Here is a 20675-nt window from a genome sequence, read left to right as displayed (position 1 = left end):
TTCGCTCGCGACGATTTTCCAGACGAAATGTAATTAAACTAATTTACTTGTTAATTACGTAAACCTGTTGTTTTTGGCTGGAATTTTCGACTTAAAGTGAATAACTTTAATATTACTTTGATATGGCCATTTTAAATTTAGAATATTTTGACATTCATTTTTTTGTGTTTCAAGGGACAATACATCTTTAATGTTTATTAGTAGTAACACAATTTAGTTTTGTCATGTCCAGCAGTGTAAATGATAAATCTAAAAGATATTGAATACATTCAATCTGGTGAAATAACAATGTTATTGTATTCCTGTAGCATTTATTTTAGTTAAATGAATTTTAAGAAATAGTTCGTCATGCAAGACTGATTAAGGAAGTCATGTGACACATAGAAAGCTGCAAAATTCTAAGGTGTTGGCATTTTGCATAGCAACAACACCTTGTATTGTAATCAAGTTGAAGTCTTTAAAGGAAGTTAGAGAAGATACGTTAGATGAGATAATTTCTTGCTATAAATTGAGAAACGTTGCTGATAATTTACCAAATATTTGGGCAGTTGTTTGCTATCTGGAAAGAGAGTTACGTTTAGAAGATAAACCTGATAAAATAAAGCGGTTTGCAAAACTTGTTACGGAACAAGCAAGAAATATACTACTTGATAATGGTAATTACAATAAATATTGATCATTTATATTGAAGTTTTTTAAGTAATTGTAATATTGTGAGTCATTAAGACATGTTCATATTAAAATATCACTCTATTATCATGATACGTTTAGCACGATAAAGAGAAACCGTTCACATAGAATTCATATCATGATCTCTTTATGGTAATGGTATAAGTTGCATAAAAGCTGAGAGCCTATAAGGTTGCGCGCAATACTTACTCAAATGCTGATTGGTTGATTCTATCTTGTGAATTAATTAATCTTGTTAAACTAGGTTATTCATGTTTTGTCCAACATATGCTCAACTAGATCACGTTAAGGTGATTAAGCTGATCACGTAAAATTATGATCAATGGTAAACCTACAGTATTGAAATAAAAGAATAGGTTTTTTCTTGTAGAAATTTATTAAACCATTATAGTCTTAAATTAAATTTTTATATCTATAGTTTTAAATTGAATTTGTTACTGTAGCTTTTAACGATCCAATGAGAATTAATAAATTCCTAGCCTTGAAATTGGCCTGGAATATATTCTTCTGTCAAATATTAAAGGCATACAAATATAATGAGTGTAAACATGAGATAAAATTCATCTTGACAGAAAAGAATGTATAACCATATTTTTAAAAATAAATGTCAATGTTTTTCTTTCTGTTGTTTCTTGAAGGACCCCCAAACAACGATACTGTCCCGCTGGAGAAAAGTTCATGATACACAAATAAGCAAAAAACCTAAAATGAAACAAAAATGTCAGAAAGATAAATTCAAAGTAGTACAATGTTAATCATTTCTTTTTACATTATTGAACAAATTAACTGGTTTATTTATACTGTATAAACTTTTTTCCATAGAAAAAAAGCAATCTTTGAAGCGGCCATTAGACAGACTCGGTGAGGAAAGTGAAGGAAAGGAGACAGAGCCTGAGGAAGAGGTACAAGTTGTACAGAAAGGACGAAAGAGAAAAGGTAAATATTTTTAACGATGACCGATTAATAATTTTAATCTTATTATAGTACCGGCACCTAAGAAAATATAAATGAAAGGGGTTTTTAAATGAGAATTGGTAAAATGTATTTGTCACCAGCAAATTGCATGATTGTCCTTTGTGAATGCTTTATATTTATTGTTATGGATGAATGCACTTCTTAAAGCAATAGTGTTAATTAAGCAATAATAAACTTACTTTTCAGCCAAAAATTTGAATAAGATGGCAAAAATGAAGGATAATGAAATAAATGAAGAGCAACATGGGGACAGTGAAGGAGGTGGTGATGAGGAGCAAGAACTTTCTGAAATGGAAGAAGATGAGATGGAAGGGGTACAAGTTGTACAGAAAAGACGAAATGAAAAAGGTAAACCTGAAGTAGTATTAATTGTTCTTTTTTTGTAAATGTTTTGTTTTGTTTTTTTTTTTATTTTTCTCTTTTGCTACCGATATATTATGTCACCATGGTATTCTGAAATAACAAAATGAATGAATGAATTTATCAGAGGTAAAAGCATTAAATTCACCAGGAAATGTGAAATTTCAAACCCAATTTGAAAAACTTTCAGTTGAAGAACAGAAGGCAGAACTTGTTAAATCAGAAAATGGTGTGTTTGAACAATTATAAGGGTATTTGTATTGTCATTATAGTTCCAGTTTATTCAGATCTGATCTCAGCAAAAATGTTAAAGTATTATTTTGTAGTTGGTATGGAGATCTTTATGAAAACAGTCACTGAAAAAACAATCACACTTGTGGTTGAACCATCAGACACCACTGAGAATGTAAAAGCCAAGATCCAAGACAAAGAAGGAATTCCACCAGATCAGCAACTTTTAAACTATAATGGAAAGCTGCTTGAAGATGGCCAAACATTCCTGGATGATAGCATTAAAAAAGAGTTACACCTTTACCTCTTACCACCTATTCCAGGTGGTATGGGGATTTTTGTGGCAACAATCACTAGAAAAGAAGTCATCATACTTTATGTTAATCTATCAGACACCATTGAAAATGTAAAAGCAAAAATCCAAGACAAAGAGGGAGTTGACCAGATCAGCAACATCTTATCTTTGCTGGAAAGCAGCTTGAAGATGACCAAACACTAAAAAAACTACATCATTCAGCATACACTATCCTTCACTTGGTACCCCGTCTCTGAGGTTTTGGTATGCAGATCTTTGTGAACACATTCATACTTAATGTTGAACTATCAGACACCATTGAGAATGCGAAAAACATCCAGAACAATTCCACAAAATCAGCAACCTCTTTTCTTTGCTGAAAAGCAACTTTAAGATGACAAACAAACAACATCCAGAAAGAGAAATGAGCTTCACCAAGGAAATTTTTATAACTTGATTAAATTACTTATACATATTATTTTTAATGTGAAAAATAGACTAATAATTCTGCAGATATGATTGACAAAATCTTGGTTTTTAGTTTTACCAATGTAATTAGCATTCATTTAATGTGCAATCCATACCATTATATTTTAGGAGAGTTTCCGATTTCAATTTCAGTATAAATTTAATTCCACAATATAATATACATAATAATGTTAAACTAAGTTTGTTAACAAATAAAATTTCACATGAATACAATAAAAAGTAGTTCAGTTAGGTCATATAAGTCAGAAAGACAAAATTATATAAACCATAGATTATAGTATGCATAAACTAATAATGTATAAAAGAAGCTACTATTTCTATCTAATCACTTTTAATTTATCCAATCTTAACTGGTCTTTATGAAATATATATTTAACGTTCATCATATCTAGAAAGTAAATAGTTCTTGTATACTTATTTAAATTTTGAAGTTGTAGATGCAGTTTTAATATCTACATGGATTGAATTCCATAATTTAGCTCCTTGGTAATTAATAGAGTTCTTTATCAAATTATTTGTACATTAGGTATTAAAGGTAATCATTTGAATTGCATGTATTATGACTATGTAGTTTACCATGTTTCATAAAGTAGTTATTAAATGATTTTGGTTATTTTCATATTTGTACATAAACAAAGCAGATTACAAAATATTGATATCAAATGTATTTAATGTTTTAAATTTTTGGAAAAATGGTTTGGTATGGACTAGATAAGTTGATTTAGAACAGATACGAAGCACTTTTTTCTGTAATTTGAAGAGATGGTCCAACTTTGTAGTTTCCGTAGTAGTCCATGGGCATTGAAAAATGTTTATTTGTCCCATAACAAACAAATATGGAAGAACCATGGTATTATATAATGAAAAAAGAATATTTGTTGGTAAAATATATTGAAGTTTTCTCATTACTCCTATATTTCTTGAAACCTGATTAGAAATTTTAGTTAATTGCTGTTTCCAGTTAAATTGGGTGTCAATTGTGATTCCAAGAAAATTTGTATGTTTTTATTTAATTAAAAGATTATAAATTTTGTTTTTTAAATTATTATTATTCAATCTTCTGTCACTTGCAAAATATAAAAAATTAGTTTTATCAATATTCAACGATAGTTTATTAGCCTTGAACCAATCTGAGACACATGATAATTCCCTATTAAGTGTTTCAAAAAGTGTATTAATATTTTTATGGGATAAAAAAAATAATTGTATCATCAGCAAATAATATATAATTTAATAACTCAGAAGAGTTGGGATATCATTTACATAAATAAGAAAAAGTAGAGGACCTAAAGTAGATCCTTGTGGTACCCTGCAGTTTACAGGCAATAGACTAAAAAGCCACTCCGAGAGTGCATACCTCTGCCTACTGTAAAATTCTCCTACATAAGATTTCTCCGGAAAAATATATCACGGTTGGGGCGACTTTTTCTCATTCTCACAGATTTCCTCATCTTATCGTTTTAAATTAATTAATTAAATTTCAGTATATCACCGAGCGGTTTAGAATTAATATTCTATGTGTTTATATATATAAAAAGGTAAAGAGTCGCTATCCAATTGGGTTTGAACTATACAATGAAAGCCCAGTGGTCTAATGGTTAGGACATCTGCATATCAAGGAGGAGGTCCGGGTTTGAATCTCGGTTGGGGTGACTTTTTCTCATTCTCACAGGGTTCCTCATCTTATCGTTTCAAACAGACACATGCGGTTGATTACATAAATTAGAAGCATGTGAATTAAAATATGTAAACTGTCGATTTGATAATAATAGAAGAGGGAGTCCTCTGATGCCATAATGGTCAAGTTTATGTTTTAAAATGGTATGATTAATAGTGTCGAAGGCTTTCGATAAATCCATAAAGACTGCAACGGTGTGTTTATTTTCAGATTTAGCAGAGGAGATTTTTTTGCAGATATCTAGTTATGCTAGGTCAAAAGAGTTTCTAGATATGGATATTTATTTTTTTTAATTTATTGCTTGTTCTCTCAGAAAAACCAGAAAAAGCTAAACCAAAGAAGTTGCGCAACTATCAAATAAAATTGGCAAAACCTGTTATTAGTGGCCAAAATACAATCATCATATCACACAGGATCTGGAAAAACAGTGGTAGCTGTCCATTTTGTGAGAGAACACTTCAAAGAACAAGAAGCAAAGTTGAATGTTAAACCTAAAAAAGTCATATTCCTTGTAAACACAGTAAGAGTTTAAATTCTATATAATTACTTGCCAAAATGCTCAGTTTGTAGGAAGTGGCTATCGGCATGGTCAGCCATACCAATGGCATTATCAACCGTGCACATTTTGAGTGTTTAAATTAATCCTTAATCAGCTAGATAAATATTTATCAAAACAAAATGGTTAGACTCATAAAAGGAGTTGAACCCAGAAGACATATAGGTGCTGATCAATTAGACGATTATGGATTGTTAAATGTAAAATATCGAGTAAAGTTCTTGCAAATTAGCCAAGTGGTCTAATGGTTAGGACATCTGCATATCAAGCAGGAGGTCCGGGATTGAATCTCGGTTGGGGTGACTTTTTCTCATTCTCACAGGGTTCCTCATCTTATTGTTTCAAACAGACACATGCGGTTGATTACATAAATTAGAAGCATGTGAATCAAAATATGTAAACTGTTTTCTATCGATTTGATAATAATAGAAGAGGGAGTCCTCTGATGCCATAATGTTCAAGTTTATGTTTTAAAATGGTATGATTAATAGTGTCGAAGGCTTTCGATAAATCCATAAAGACTGCAACGGTGTGTTTATTTTCAGATTTAGCAGAGGAGATTTTTTTGCAGATATCTAGTAATGCTAGGTCAAGAGAGTTTCTAAATATGGATATTTATTTTTTTTAATTTATTGCTTGTTCTCTCAGAAAAACCAGAAAAAGCTAAACCAAAGAAGTTGCGCAACTATCAAATAAAGTTGGCAAAACCTGTTATTGGTGGCCAAAATACAATCATCATATCACACACAGGATCTGGAAAAACAGTGGTAGCTGTCCATTTTGTGAGAGAACACTTCAAAGAACAAGAAGCAAAGTTGAATGTTAAACCTAAAAAAGTCATATTCCTTGTAAACACAGTAAGAGTTTAAATTCTATATAATTACTTGCCAAAATTCTCAGTTTGTAGGAAGTGGCTATCGGCATGGTCAGCCATACCAATGGCATTATCAACCGTGCACATTTTGAGTGTTTAAATTAATCAGCTAGATAAATATTTGCTGTTTTTACAATTCTGATTTTGTATTTAAATATTTTTAGATTTCTTTGGTATCACAACAACACGACTTATTTAAAGAAGACATGCCAGAGTCAATGAGATTGACTCAACGGATTGGTGACAATGTGCAGCAGTTAGCTACAATGAAGAATGCGGTAGAAAATAACGACATCATATTCCTAACTGCACAGATGTTGGTGAACGCACTTGAGAAAAATGAACTCAAAATTGATGACTTTACGATGCTGGTATTTGATGAATGCCATCTCTGTCATGTAAGAACATTTCTATATTATTCGAAAAATAAGTTTCTAAGAGGTCAAAGTTCATTGTTAGTGAGAAAAACTTGCCATCAAAATGTATCATTGCTTAACATGTATTTTTATTTGTAGGGCCAGAATCCATACAACATAATAATGGCAAAGTATCGGCGAAGAAAGCTTAAAGATGAAGCAGCAACATTGCCACAGGTATGTATGAGCTCACAATTTTCTATTATAAAAAACTGAGAATGATTATGTTAACTAATGCTCTGTCTAGACTATCAAACTTTATGTGACAAAAAAATGTGATGTGCCTATATATAGATATGATGATGTCATATCGCTACCATATTTGAACATATCACTACCATATTTGGGCACATCACACTTTTTGTGTCAAACTAGTTTGATAGTGTAGACAGAGTATTAGGCATGATTATGATAACTTTAAGGCATGGGCCTTCTGATAATTAAATAATGTTTAAATTAGAGAGGTGCTGGAAAGATGTTTCTGTATACAAACAAAGTAATAGTACAATTGTTTTATTAGATTGTAGGTTTGACAGCAAACATAGGAACTGGAAAAGCATCCAGCCAGGAGAAATCTGATGAGTATGCTAAAAGTATATTCGCAAACCTTGATGCAGATGAGATTTCCATTCCAGATGAAAATGATGAAGAATACCATTTGAACGAGAATCCTCCAGAAGAAAGTAAGTAACTTTATGTGACAAACACGATGATGTCGCATCACCATACCATATTTGAGCACATCACACTTTTTTTGTCAAACTAGTTTGATATTGTAAACTACTGTATTAACCCCTAGCTTAAGGTAGCTTTCAATGGAGAGTACATTTGGTCCTTGTAGGATAGATTTGATTGACTAAACATTTGGATCATGTTAATTCTGAAAATTTGCAGCTGATATATTTTTTTTTTGTGAGTGTACTGTTTAAAAAGTTTAAGATATATCAGGACGAATTATATGTATATTCAGTATTACTTGTGGATGTCATATCATTACCATATTTGGGTAAATCACACTTTTGATAGTAGAAACTAGTACTGTAACACCTAGCTTAAGATAGCTCTAAATCTGAGGGTGTGGAATCTTCAAAGAACAGTTGTGCTGTATGATAGGCCAGCCTTTAATTTATTGTCATAACATTACAAAAACTTTAGATAAGCTGCTGACAGATTTATTTAAACTTAACTTTTTTGTTTTCAGTTGATCCAATAATGGTCAAGCCCCGGTCAGATGATGCTGACCCTTTTAAAACTGAAATAATGACCATCATGTCAGAAATTGAAAAGATTATGAGGAAGAGAGTGCATAAACAAGGTTGGTATCTTCATTTTAATACAAGATATGTTAAAAAAATGCTTCGTTGATTATACAACTTCCACATCCCTAAATAATATAAAATATATATAATTCTCCATTCACTTTTCTTCACATTCACTTGATTATATCCAGTCCTGGATTATACCCCTCCCAGCAATATATCTTAATGTACAGTTTTAAGTCCTTATCTGAGAAGATTTTTTCTACCACCAGAACAATGGTCGAGGAGTGCCTTGAAATTGTGCCGATTGTGTAGCTATGATTTGTGGTGCCCATGCTTTAACTGATCGGCCACTCGACTTCCTCTGTATAGTACAGTATGTGTCATTTCTGTACTATATTTCGTTTTTTTAGGTACCATGCCTGATTGGCTTGCAGACTTGTTCAATTTTACTAAGTCTGTCAAAGGCACTAGTTCTTATGAGCAAGGTGTAGAGAATTTCATATCTCATTCCCCAGAGTGTGTTAAATCAAATGATAGCCTGTTACGATTGCTGAGAACAGGTGGTGAACACCTGAGGGTATGTGTTATTAGATTAGAACATTCTAATTGCACTGTAACAAAAGTGCCAGCATCTACAGTAGTAACTAAAGTTCAAATTTATTGATATAATCAGTCTACCCCATCATACAATAAGACCTTAGATGCGTACATTCCTGATTCGCCACTAAAAGCTACTAACCAACTACTGTAACATGCACATGCTCACAAATCAATCTGCGTTGTGATAAACTTTGTGATTACGCCAACTCTAAAAATAAAATTTGCAGCCATTAGAAAATGAAATTATTCAGATTCTTCTTTTACATAAAAAATAATTGTAATTGATAAAAGTTTTTTTATTTAATGACATTTCAGAAATATAATGATTCACTTAAGGAGAATACAATTTGCCGAATTCAGGACGCCCTCCGGTTCATAAAAAAATTCATTGAGAAAGAGGAAAGCACCCGTTCAGATGGATTGAATGAGGATGATAAGCAGTTTATACGGCTCTTTAAAGGTAAATTAAAACAATAGTCCTAAATGATAACTTGAATGGGAATTTAAATGATTAGCAAAGGCTGCTCTAGGTCACATAGCACTCTAAAAAAAAAATATCAACATTTTTACCTAAAAGAATTTAAGGATCGTTCCAAATAATACATGACACATTATACATAATCAATCATTCAATAGGAAGGATATAGGTTTGTTATAATGGAAATTATTTTGTTATAGTTAATACTCATTATCAAAAGTACCTACAGTATAATGTCTTTTAACAGATAGAGAAGAGAAGTTGCAATATGTGAGCGGAGAGAAAAAATTTGAAAACCCCTTACTATCGAAATTTGAAGATGTGCTTATTGGGGAATATAAAACAAATACTGAGGCACACGCAATCACTTTCTGTACCAAACGTATTACTGTTGACGCAATGTATAGCTGGATAAAGGAGAACGAGAGACTTTCATTTCTTAAGCCAGAAAAGATTTCAAGCGGTAGGTATTAATTAATTAAACTCCAAACCTTCTGCAATTTTGGAGAAAGTAAAGTCCAGTTTTTCCCCTTAAGTCATTTAACCGCATTCCTCTTCTTTCTAGATTAGATTACCAAAATGTTTGAAATATATATAATTGTAGTAACATACTCCGATTATCATTGTATGATGTATAAATAATATAAGTAGGTGTCATATTATTGATGTTGTGATTCTCTGTGATTAGAGAAGGATGCTTTAGTCCACGTCCGCCTTATTATTAGCCAATCAAAATCGTGTAAATTTCGGAGGGAAAATGTTATCCTCCTCTGAAGCCTAAAATTTGCATATCTTGTATAAAAGTAGAATGTAATAGTTAGTAAACGGAGAAGAGAGAATAAGGTCAGAGTAGATAAACGAGAAGAGAGAATAAGATCAGAGTAGATAAACGGAAAGATGATAGAGAATATAATAAGGCTTGACTGGTAGTGGTAGAAAGATGTATTAATCGAATTACAAGGAATAAAAGTTCTAGTTGAGTTAATTATACTTTTTGTATGAGTTATTATTCAGTGACAGCTGTGTACGTCGCGTGGAAATATATACGCCCGAGAAAGCTCGGAACGACAGCTGTGTACGTCGAGTGGATATACGCCTGAGAAAGCTCGGAACCAACTAAAAGATAAATTCACTACATGGTGGCAGCGGTGAAAATTTTTGTTTACATGATTTAAGTATCAAGAAGAAGAAGAAGAAGTGACAGTGCCTACTCTACGGGCCTGTTAAATCAGTAACCAAAAAGTTAAATGGTTACGAAGATCTGGATTCCTGACAGTTTTTATACCGTGCGTTGTTTGGATATTACAACGAAGAAGAAGTACTGTTGAGCTCAAGGTACCTACTCAAGACTGCTGGATATTCATCGGAGATACTGTATATATTCACCGAGGTCTGAAAGAAGAAGACTGAAGTAACAGAAGGAAGCCCAGTAAATTTTGAGAAGATTTGCAAAGCTGACTTTGTAAACTATTTTTATTTCGAAAGTAAATTTTTGTACGGAGCGAACTTGGAACGTTGTTTGTGACTTTGAAGTAAATTAATGTCTTATATTGTATTGCATTTAAAAATTTATGTGGATTTCATATTAATCAAGGTAATACAAATACTTTTATAACATATTTTGTATACATGAGTTTACATATTTCATTAGTAAAATTGTTATTAGCATGACAACTTTAAGATCGGGTAAAAATATAGATAAGACTATGTCAGACAAAGATACTAGGGAAGATATGGTTGACCAAGAAGAGGTTGACCAAGTCAATGAAATATATGATACAATGGCTAGGGATATTGATATGCCCGAAATACCCGGCGGTATGCCTAAAGATATGATGCTCGAATATTTTCGAATGAAGTTCGAGGCCGAAAACAAAAAGTTAGAATTACAATACCAACAAGACCAATTAAGATTAGAAGCAGATATAGAGCAAAGAAAAATTGAATCACAAGAAAGAGTGAAAATGATGGAATTAGAAAATAGGTCTAGCTACAGTAATGCTAGGAATATAGTAGATGAAATGAAGGTAAAGGTTCCTACTTTGAAGGAATCAGATGATATTGATATATATTTTAGAACATTTGAACACTTGGCAGAAGCCACAGGTTGGGATAAAAATACGTGGTCCGCTAGGTTAGCACCTGAACTGTCTGGTAAAGCTAGGACAGCATATGCATCCTTAACCGTAAAAGAATGTGTAGATTATGATACCTTAAAGAAGGCAATCTTAGAAAAGTATGATGTGTCCGCTGAGACCTACAGATTTAAATTTAGAAATTCAAACAGAGTTAAAGATATGTCCATCAGGGAATGGCTGAATGAGCTCTCCCATTATTTAAAATGTTGGATGAAATGTGCTAATGTAAAAGAAGATGATGCTGCAGGCATTATTGAAATGATTATAATGGAACAGGCACTTGATAAAATGCCTGAAGATCTGAGGCTTTATCTTAGAGATAAACAAGTAAATAAGAGCTATGATATGGCTATGATAGCCGATGATTATATAGCTAATAGAGGTGGCCGTGGCTATTGGAATGCCGTAAATTCTGAAAATAAGCCTACGTATTATAAGGGCCAAGAAAATAGTAAGTTAGACAGTAAATGGCAAGGCCCCTTCACTGTTACAAAAAAGGTCAATGATGTAAATTATGAAATATACATAGGAGGTAGAAGAAAAGAAAAACAAATTCTACATGTTAATATGTTAAAGAGATGGTATGATAAAGTAGAAATAAGTAAAGATGGTTATTATGTAGTAACAAATGTTCAGTCGATAGAAGAAGTAGACTTAAATGAAACAGTCCATGACAATGAGTTAGATAGTGAAATAGACATAGGATTGTCTTATCATCAATCTCAAACATGGAGAGATGTTAACGTTAGTAGTAATTTAAATGATACACAAACTAAACAATTAACAGAATTGTTAAAGTACCAACAGAATGTATTCTCGGATGTACCAGGTAGAACTCACTTAGTGACACATGAAATTAAGACTAATGGTGAAATGCCTATAAGGCATAGGGCATATAGAACGCCCCAAGCATTAAAGGGTAAATTGAAAGAAGAATTAGATAGTATGTTGGCTATGGGTATAATAGAACCTACTGTTAGTGCCTATGCTGCACCTATTATTGCCCTGAAGAAAGGCCAGAATCAAATTAGAATGGTGACAGATTTTAGATCACTAAATAAGACTACACAATTTGACCCTTATGTTATGCCTCGCATAGACGAAATGTTGGATGAGGTATCATCCGCAATATACATAACTACGTTAGATCTAACTAAAGGATTTTACCAGGTGCCTCTGGATCCTAAGACCAAAGACAAATCAGCATTTATTACACAATTTGGACAGTATTGTTATAATGTACTTCCATTTGGTATGCAAAATAGCTCTAGTACTTTCCAAAGATTAATGGATAAGGTATTACAAGGTACTGAGGGATATGCTAAGGCATATATAGATGACATATGTATTTATAGTCAAACTTGGAAAGATCATATTTTTCATTTGAATGATGTATTAGAAAGATTAAGTAGTGCTGGATTGACAGCAAAGCCTTTGAAATGTAAAATTGCCTATGCACAGGTAGAATTTCTGGGGCATAAGATTGGTAATGGAGAAATTAGACCCATGATTGATAAGGTTGAGGCTGTGGAAAAGTTCCCCAGACCTTTGTCTAAGAAACAAGTCCGATCATTTCTCGGATTAACTGGCTATTACAGAAAATTTGTACAGAACTATGCCGATATTGCTAAGCCATTGATTGATTTAACTTTAAAGAGTAAAAGTAATACCGTTAAGTGGAATGAACAATGTGAAAATGCCTTTGTAACTTTAAAGAAACGACTTACTGATGATAATGTATTAAAAGCCCCAAATTTTGATAAGATGTTTATATTGCAAACCGATGCCTCAAATTATGGCATAGGTGCAGTACTGAGCCAAATAGATGGTGAGGGTAATGATTATCCCATTGTGTACTTAAGTAGAAAGTTATCTGTACATGAGCAGAGATATTCTGTGCCAGAAAAAGAGTGCCTCTCTATTGTTTGGGCTATCAATAAACTTAAGTATTATCTGTATGGTTGTGAATTTCAAGTTCATACTGACCACCAGGCATTGAGATGGATGGACTCAATGAAGGGTGCCAATGTTAGACTTATGAGATGGGCTCTGTTTTTACAAGGATATAAATTTAAAGTTATGTACAAGAAAGGATCATTAAATGGAAATGCAGATGGATTAAGTCGTGCATAAATAATATTATAGAGGTGTTATTTGTAGATAGTTTATAGTAAAATGGTTTTAAATGTTAAAATTTTTGGAAAGATTGACACAATCTTTTTCCCAAACAGGGGAATGTCATATTATTGATGTTGTGATTCTCTGTGATTAGAGAAGGATGCTTTAGTCCACGTCCGCCTTATTATTAGCCAATCAAAATCGTGTAAATTTCGGAGGGAAAATGTTATCCTCCTCTGAAGCCTAAAATTTGCATATCTTGTATAAAAGTAGAATGTAATAGTTAGTAAACGGAGAAGAGAGAATAAGGTCAGAGTAGATAAACGAGAAGAGAGAATAAGATCAGAGTAGATAAACGGAAAGATGATAGAGAATATAATAAGGCTTGACTGGTAGTGGTAAAAAGATGTATTAATCGAATTACAAGGAATAAAAGTTCTAGTTGAGTTAATTATACTTTTTGTATGAGTTATTATTCAGTGACAGCTGTGTACGTCGCGTGGAAATATATACGCCCGAGAAAGCTCGGAACGACAGCTGTGTACGTCGAGTGGATATACGCCTGAGAAAGCTCGGAACCAACTAAAAGATAAATTCACTACAGTAGGCCTAAGCTATCCATCTCACTATGATATATACTAACACAAAGACACAGTACACCATCAAAATTGATTAGTTGAATTTAAAATGAAATTAGACATATGATATAATATGTATAAATATTGTATAACTCTACTGTATCACATCTCAACTAAAGTTGAACGTCTTATAATTAACACCAGATAAACTTTCTTCAGCAGTACTATTGATGGAATGCTAGTTACCCATACTGTATGATTTTAACACTAATCCTTCTGGAGAATTCCTTATGAAATGAGACTACAGTACATTTGACACTTTTATTGTTTCTTACTTTTAGTAGTTTGTATAATAAAATCTAATATTTACAGAAATGTCCCAATTCGATCAGAATACTGTCCTTAAAAATTTCAAGGAAAACAGATGCAACATTCTTGTTGGAACAAACGTTGTTGAAGAGGGCATTGATGTTCCAGCTTGCAACTTGGTTTTCCGCTACAACTACATGAGCAGTGATGTTGGAAGGACTCAAGCTAAAGGTACATACTGTACTTCTAGTATTGATTTTCGTAAACAGTTTTTTTTTTTATTTTGGGAAAGCTTTTATTTGTCGCTAAGTCTCTGTCTGCACTATCAAACTTTATGTGACAACAAAATATAATGTGCCCATATATGGATATGATGATGTCATATCACTACCATATTTGTGCATATCACTACCATATTTGTGCATATCACTACTACATTGGGCACATCACACTTGTTTGTCAAACTAGTTTGATAGTGTAGACAGAGCTTAAGAATCAAGGACTCAGACATGCAATAATGTAAGTGATCCACTTCTACAAAAAGTAAAACAGTATTTACAAAAGGTATTATTTCTAAGCTTCCCTACCTACAAATCTGATTACGTTCTTCTCAATTATTTTTATGTAGGGAGAGGTCGTAAAAAAAACAGCAAATTCTACATGATTGCTTCCACGGAGTTTAACTTCGAGGAGCGTGACCAAGAAAACAAAATCCGCCACCAATTTATGACAAAGAGTGTACGCACACTTTCAAAATTACCTAAAGATCAACTAAAGAAAGAGTTGCTGGCGCTGCAGACTATTGATCTACGTGAACGATTAATGTCTGAAAAAAAGGAAAGGGAGCATACAACCTACAACATAAGAGGACAGAAACTAGATACAAACTTCTTTGTGGTAAATGTTCAGAATTCGCTTGTTATTCAACAGATGTCAAAGTATTTAATGACTCTAACCATCTCATTGTCAACCAAGAATTCTATGAAAAAATGTGTACACAAAAACACCCAAAGCCAAAGGTTATAGGCGATGATATCTACAAAAACGGGAAAGTTGCATGCAAAAAATGCAGCCATGATTGGGGTGTTATTGTCACTATTAGTAGTATGAATTTTGCAGTTATAAAAATTGTAAGTTTCGTGTTAGAGAAATGCGCAGATAGAAAGAGAAAAACTGTTAAAAAGTGGAAAGAATCTCCATTTAAAGTTGAGCCATTGGATATAAATAATTTCAAACAACAAAATCCTGACTGGAGCATAGACATAGATTACAAACAGTAACTACAGAATACATTAATGTACATCTACACATAGACATTCACATTCAAACAACAAAATCCAGACTGGAGCATACACCTAGATTACAAACAGTAGCTACAGAATAACATTAATGTACATCTACACATAGACATTCACATTCAAACAACAAAATCCTGACTGGAGCATAGACCTAGATTACAAACAGTAGCTACAGAATAACATTAATGTACATCTACACATAGACATTCACATTCAAACAACAAAATCCTGACTGGAGCATAGACCTATATTACAAACAGTAGCTACAGAATAACATTAATGTACATCTACACATAGACATTCACATTCAAACAACAAAATCCTGACTGGAGCATAGACCTAGATTACAAACAGTAGCTACAGAATAACATTAATGTACACATAGACATTCACATTCAAACAACAAAATCCTGACTGGAGCATAGACCTATATTACAAACAGTAGCTACAGAATACATTAATGTACACATAGACATTCACATTCAAACAACAAAATCCTGACTGGAGCATAGACCTAGATTACAAACAGTAGCTACAGAATAACATTAATGTACATCTACACATAGACATGCACATTCAAACAACAAAATCCTGACTGGAGCATAGACATAGATTACAAACAGTAACTACAGAATACATTAATGTACATCAACACATAGACATGCACATTCAAACAACAAAATCCTGACTGGAGCATAGACATAGATTACAAACAGTAGCTACAGAATACATTAATGTACATCTACACATAGACATTCACATTCAAACAACAAAATCCTGACTGGAGCATAGACATAGATTACAAACAGTAGCTACAGAATAACATTAATGTACATCAACACATAGACATTCACATTCAAACAACAAAATCCTGACTGGAGCATAGACCTAGATTACAAACAGTAGCTACAGAATACATTAATGTACACATAGACATTCACATTCAAACAACAAAATCCTGACTGGAGCATACACCTAGATTACAAACAGTAGCTACAGAATACATTAATGTACACATAGACATTCACATTCAAACAACAAAATCCTGACTGGAGCATAGACCTAGATTACAAACAGTAGCTACAGAATAACATTAATGTACATCTACACATAGACATTCACATTCAAACAACAAAATCCTGACTGGAGCATAGACCTATATTACAAACAGTAGCTACAGAATAACATTAATGTACATCTACACATAGACATTCACATTCAAACAACAAAATCCTGACTGGAGCATAGACCTAGATTACAAACAGTAGCTACAGAATAACATTAATGTACACATAGACATTCACATTCAAACAACAAAATCCTGACTGGAGCATAGACCTATATTACAAACAGTAGCTACAGAATACATTAATGTACACATAGACATTCACATTCAAACAACAAAATCCTGACTGAAGCATAGACCTAGATTACAAACAGTAGCTACAGAATAACATTAATGTACATCTACACATAGACATTCACATTCAAACAACAAAATCCTGACTGGAGCATAGAACTAGATTACAAACAGTAGCTACAGAATAACATTAATGTACATCTACACATAGACATTCACATTCAAACAACAAAATCCTGACTGGAGCATAGACCTAGATTACAAACAGTAGCTACAGAATACATTAATGTACATCTACACATAGACATGCACATTCAAACAACAAAATCCTGATTGGAGCATAGACCTAGATTACAAACAGTAGCTACAGAATAACATTAATGTACATCTACACATAGATATATACATTTTATGTATTAAATTAGCAGTTTGTGAGTAAATTAATTAAATATATTATTTAATTTTGACAATAATATAAAACAGAAAATCTTTTGAATTGTTAATTTTCCTCAGTTTTCATAAACTGAGGAACTAAACAGTGAATACACATTTAACATGTTTTGTTATCCAATCGAGTTTGAACCCAGTGGTCTAATGGTTAGAACATCTGCATATCAAGCAGAAGGTTCCGTGTTCGAGTCTGGGTTGAGGCGACGCTTTCTCATTCTCACAGATTTCCTCATCTTTATTGTTTCAAATTAATTAATTAAATTTCAGTATATCACCAGGTGGTTTAGAATTAATGCTCTATGCCTGATGTGTTTATATTATATATAAGTATATATATTGTGCAATTTTGAATGGAGAGGTACAGAAAATATAAAATTTACTCTGTGTTAAGTTAATAAAATATATAAAATTTATAATCCAAAGTTGGATATCTGATTTTGTACACTTTGCACCACATAATGTTAGATATTGATTGAAATTGATCTACTATCTTTTACTGTATGTTAAATAAAATATACTCAGTGTCAAGCATGCCATGTTTGTTTACCACTTTATAGTTGTGTAATGATATAATAATATATATAATAGTATACCTCCAAATTACCTTGAACTAGTACTATTATCGTTTAGTCCCTCCTGATCATTCTTGAAACTCTTCAGACCAGATTTTTTCTAACCCAGATTTTATATGGAAGAAGCGCAAACAACATTTTGATGAAGTGAGTTCCAATCCTCAACTGCTCTTGATGTAAAAAATGTCTCTTTGTTTCTACTTTGTTTTTGCAAGTTACTGTACTAAATGTTCAGGGACAAGCGAGTACAGAAGTCGGGATAAAACATTTTGCAAGAGAGGTAGAGGTATAAAATAATTTCTCAATGTTCAGACATTCCAATTACGTAAAAAGATTTCTGTTGAATACAGCGCCCAAAAAATGTTTTGACTGTAGGACTAATAATATTTTAATGTGATTATAAACTACAGAAGATACGATTGGGGGCACCATCAAGCAAGATGTTCAATGACGTCATTCCAGAAAGGGGAATTCCCATTTCCAGGGCTTTTTTATTACCACGACGCTGACCTGGTAGTGGTGAAACGAGAAACACACGAGGAAAACAGGACCGCCGCCATGTAATACAACTTGTTCTTTTCCAATACTTTCCGGAAGGTTTTCAGGTATGTACAGTAGTGTACTTTTAAACTTGTAATAAATATGTCCCTAAAATTGAATACTAGCCTACTTATAGGCCTGTTACCAGTTTAGGCTGAGCACAGTGATTTACGTCTTATTATCTAGCCGGTGGGAAGTCTCCACAGAGTAGGCTACAAATTCCAAATTTGTTCAGCTCGTGGCCCACTGGCCCTAGGTAGTAATAGTGTATTTACTTGTACACGTTAGTTAAATTAATTTTGTTTTATCTTCAAAATCAATCAATGATCACCTATAAGTCGTCTAGTTATTTATTTTAATTACAATAAATTATTTAATTGTGGACCATCCTCATAAAATATTGTTGAAATAAATACATTTTTTTCTATAATTATTTAATGTTTGTGTACTGTATTTATATGAATGTAATTTTGTTTCATGGAATGTTCAAGCAAGATGCTGTGTACTACGGGGCGCCGTATGGGACATTGCTAATTTTGTCGAAATATTACAATTTTGTCTACACATAATTAATTTTGTCAACACAAAATTCTTTTTGTATTGACAAAATTCATTTTGTGTTGACAAAATTTATTCTGTGTGGACAAAATTAATTTTGTCTTGACAAAATTCATTTTGTCTCGACAAAATTAATTCTGTTAAAACAAAATTCATTCTGTAACGACAAAATTCATTTTGTGGCGACAAAATTAATTCTGTGTGGACAAAATTATTTCTGTGTAGACAAAAATAATTCTGTGTGGACAAAATTCATTTTGTGGTGACAAAATGTATTCTGTGTAGACAAAATTTATTCTGTGTAGACAAAATTCATTTTGTGTAGACAAAATTAATTCTGTGTGGACAAAATTATTTCTGTGTAGACAAAAATAATTCTGTGTGGACAAAATTCATTTTGTGGTGACAAAATGTATTCTGTGTAGACAAAATTTATTCTGTGTAGACAAAATTCATTCTGTGTAGACAAAATTCATTCTGTGTAGACAAAATTCATTTTGTTGCAACAAAATTCATTTTGTCGCGACAAAATGAATTTTGTTAGCCGAGCCTACTCAAGCGTGGGTCAAAACGTTTTAACATTTAAATTAGAAGGCGGGGTTGTTATTGGAAACTCGAAGATTGACAGTTATAGGCCTACGATCAAAAACCTAACTTTGATAGCCCCTTATTATTACTTGCAAGTATACCTGCCCAAGGACGGGTTTCAAAATGTTATTTAAAACATTCCCAGTACAATTCTGATCACTTTGATACCAATCATTACCCACATAAGTCTAGTATCTCCGTAATACTCACCCACCCCTACACTTCCTAACACCAGGGAGTTGTAATTACAACTCCCTGCACTCGGGTGACTTTTTGAAGTACAGTATATTGTTTAAAACCTTCCAAGGGTTAGGTTTGTTGATACGTATTACACGTGCACCATTTGTGTGGACGCGACGTGTATTAGCATTATTTTGTAAAACCCAGCAAACGCAAACTTACCTTCTACAAAAATTCTATCTCGATTTATTTATGTGGTCTGTATTAAATTTAAAATATGTTTTGTTACAAATATGTAAATTTTGTATCTGTATATGTTTATATGATTCTATATTTAAATTAACTGTTTTTAGTTTTTCTATCTAGTTAGGTTTTATATTTACTTTTGTTTTTAGTTGCGTGAAAGCGTCGGTCCGGTATCACTTTGCGTTTTATCGCGTTTTCTGTACTCTTTGAACTGCACGCGGTTGGCCTTGTTTGCTATAGGCCTATGCTTTTGAAAGAAAAATGGTAAAGCACTTTCTTTACCTCGACTCACGAATCAAACGATTTAAATTGAAAACAGATTCCGATGCGGTTGTTTGAATATAATAATGTTAAAAATGCTAGATATAAATGTTATGTTTCTATGCTTATTTTACAACTTCATGGTTGATTTTATTTATTATACATTGCTAATTGCAAATAATTGTTTATAGGTTTACATTGTTCTTTGTACTTTTAATGTACGTATTCAGTCTTTGGCTGGCTTGATAAGATTGATGTTAAATAAAAATGCATTTTCCACTAATAAAATATGGAGTTGTATCGAGAGAGTATCGTAATTTCGGGCAGAATGGTTTTCGGTCTGGAAAGGTCATTATTACAATGTCTGGGGTGTTGATATTTATACTTTATATTTTATATTTTTATATTTTATTCAGTCAAAACCAACAGCGATAAATACCGCCACTAACAGGTTTGAAACATAAAACAATACAACATCAAAAACGGTTAACAATAAAATACAGATAAAATATATATATATATATATATATATAAAACATAGATCGGCATGCCATAAACAATTTCAATTAATCAAA

The 20675-nt window shown here is 32.4% G+C and overlaps 2 protein-coding genes across 2 annotated transcripts; both read left to right on the top strand.

Annotated features, from left to right (window-relative positions):
• The first annotated feature begins 240 nt into the window (after nucleotides 1-240).
• On the top strand, nucleotides 241-5232 carry LOC140047845 (uncharacterized). The gene is made up of 5 exons (XM_072092877.1): nucleotides 241-277; nucleotides 423-656; nucleotides 1513-1626; nucleotides 1852-2013; nucleotides 5032-5232. The coding sequence occupies exons 1-5, from the start codon at nucleotides 241-243 to the stop codon at nucleotides 5205-5207; spliced, it is 723 nt and encodes a 240-aa protein (XP_071948978.1). The 3' UTR covers nucleotides 5208-5232.
• LOC140047844 (antiviral innate immune response receptor RIG-I-like) lies at nucleotides 5223-17629 on the top strand (the record flags this gene model as incomplete). The annotated part of the gene is made up of 11 exons (XM_072092876.1): nucleotides 5223-5238; nucleotides 5923-6131; nucleotides 6313-6546; nucleotides 6664-6741; nucleotides 7085-7247; nucleotides 7766-7879; nucleotides 8237-8403; nucleotides 8742-8886; nucleotides 9152-9367; nucleotides 14111-14278; nucleotides 14676-17629. Coding segments are annotated over 11 exons (1908 nt in total), but the record flags the coding sequence as incomplete, so codon positions are not given.
• Nucleotides 17630-20675: the final 3046 nt, after the last annotated feature.

Source organism: Antedon mediterranea, chromosome 4 (genome assembly GCF_964355755.1).
Source record: "Antedon mediterranea chromosome 4, ecAntMedi1.1, whole genome shotgun sequence".
In the NCBI taxonomy this organism is placed as follows: Eukaryota; Metazoa; Echinodermata; class Crinoidea; order Comatulida; family Antedonidae; genus Antedon; species Antedon mediterranea.
Note: the sequence above shows the minus strand (reverse complement) of the source record. Positions and strands in the feature narration are given on the sequence as shown.

Excerpts from the sequence above, each read along its gene's own strand:
- LOC140047845 (XM_072092877.1), top strand. The coding sequence starts at position 241 with ATGATAAATCTAAAAGATATTGAATACATTCAATCTG. Across the intron at positions 278-422 it reads TATTGAATACATTCAATCTG|CAACAACACCTTGTATTGTA; the intron begins GTGAAATAACAA and ends CATTTTGCATAG. Across the intron at positions 657-1,512 it reads AAATATACTACTTGATAATG|AAAAAAAGCAATCTTTGAAG; the intron begins GTAATTACAATA and ends TTTTTTCCATAG.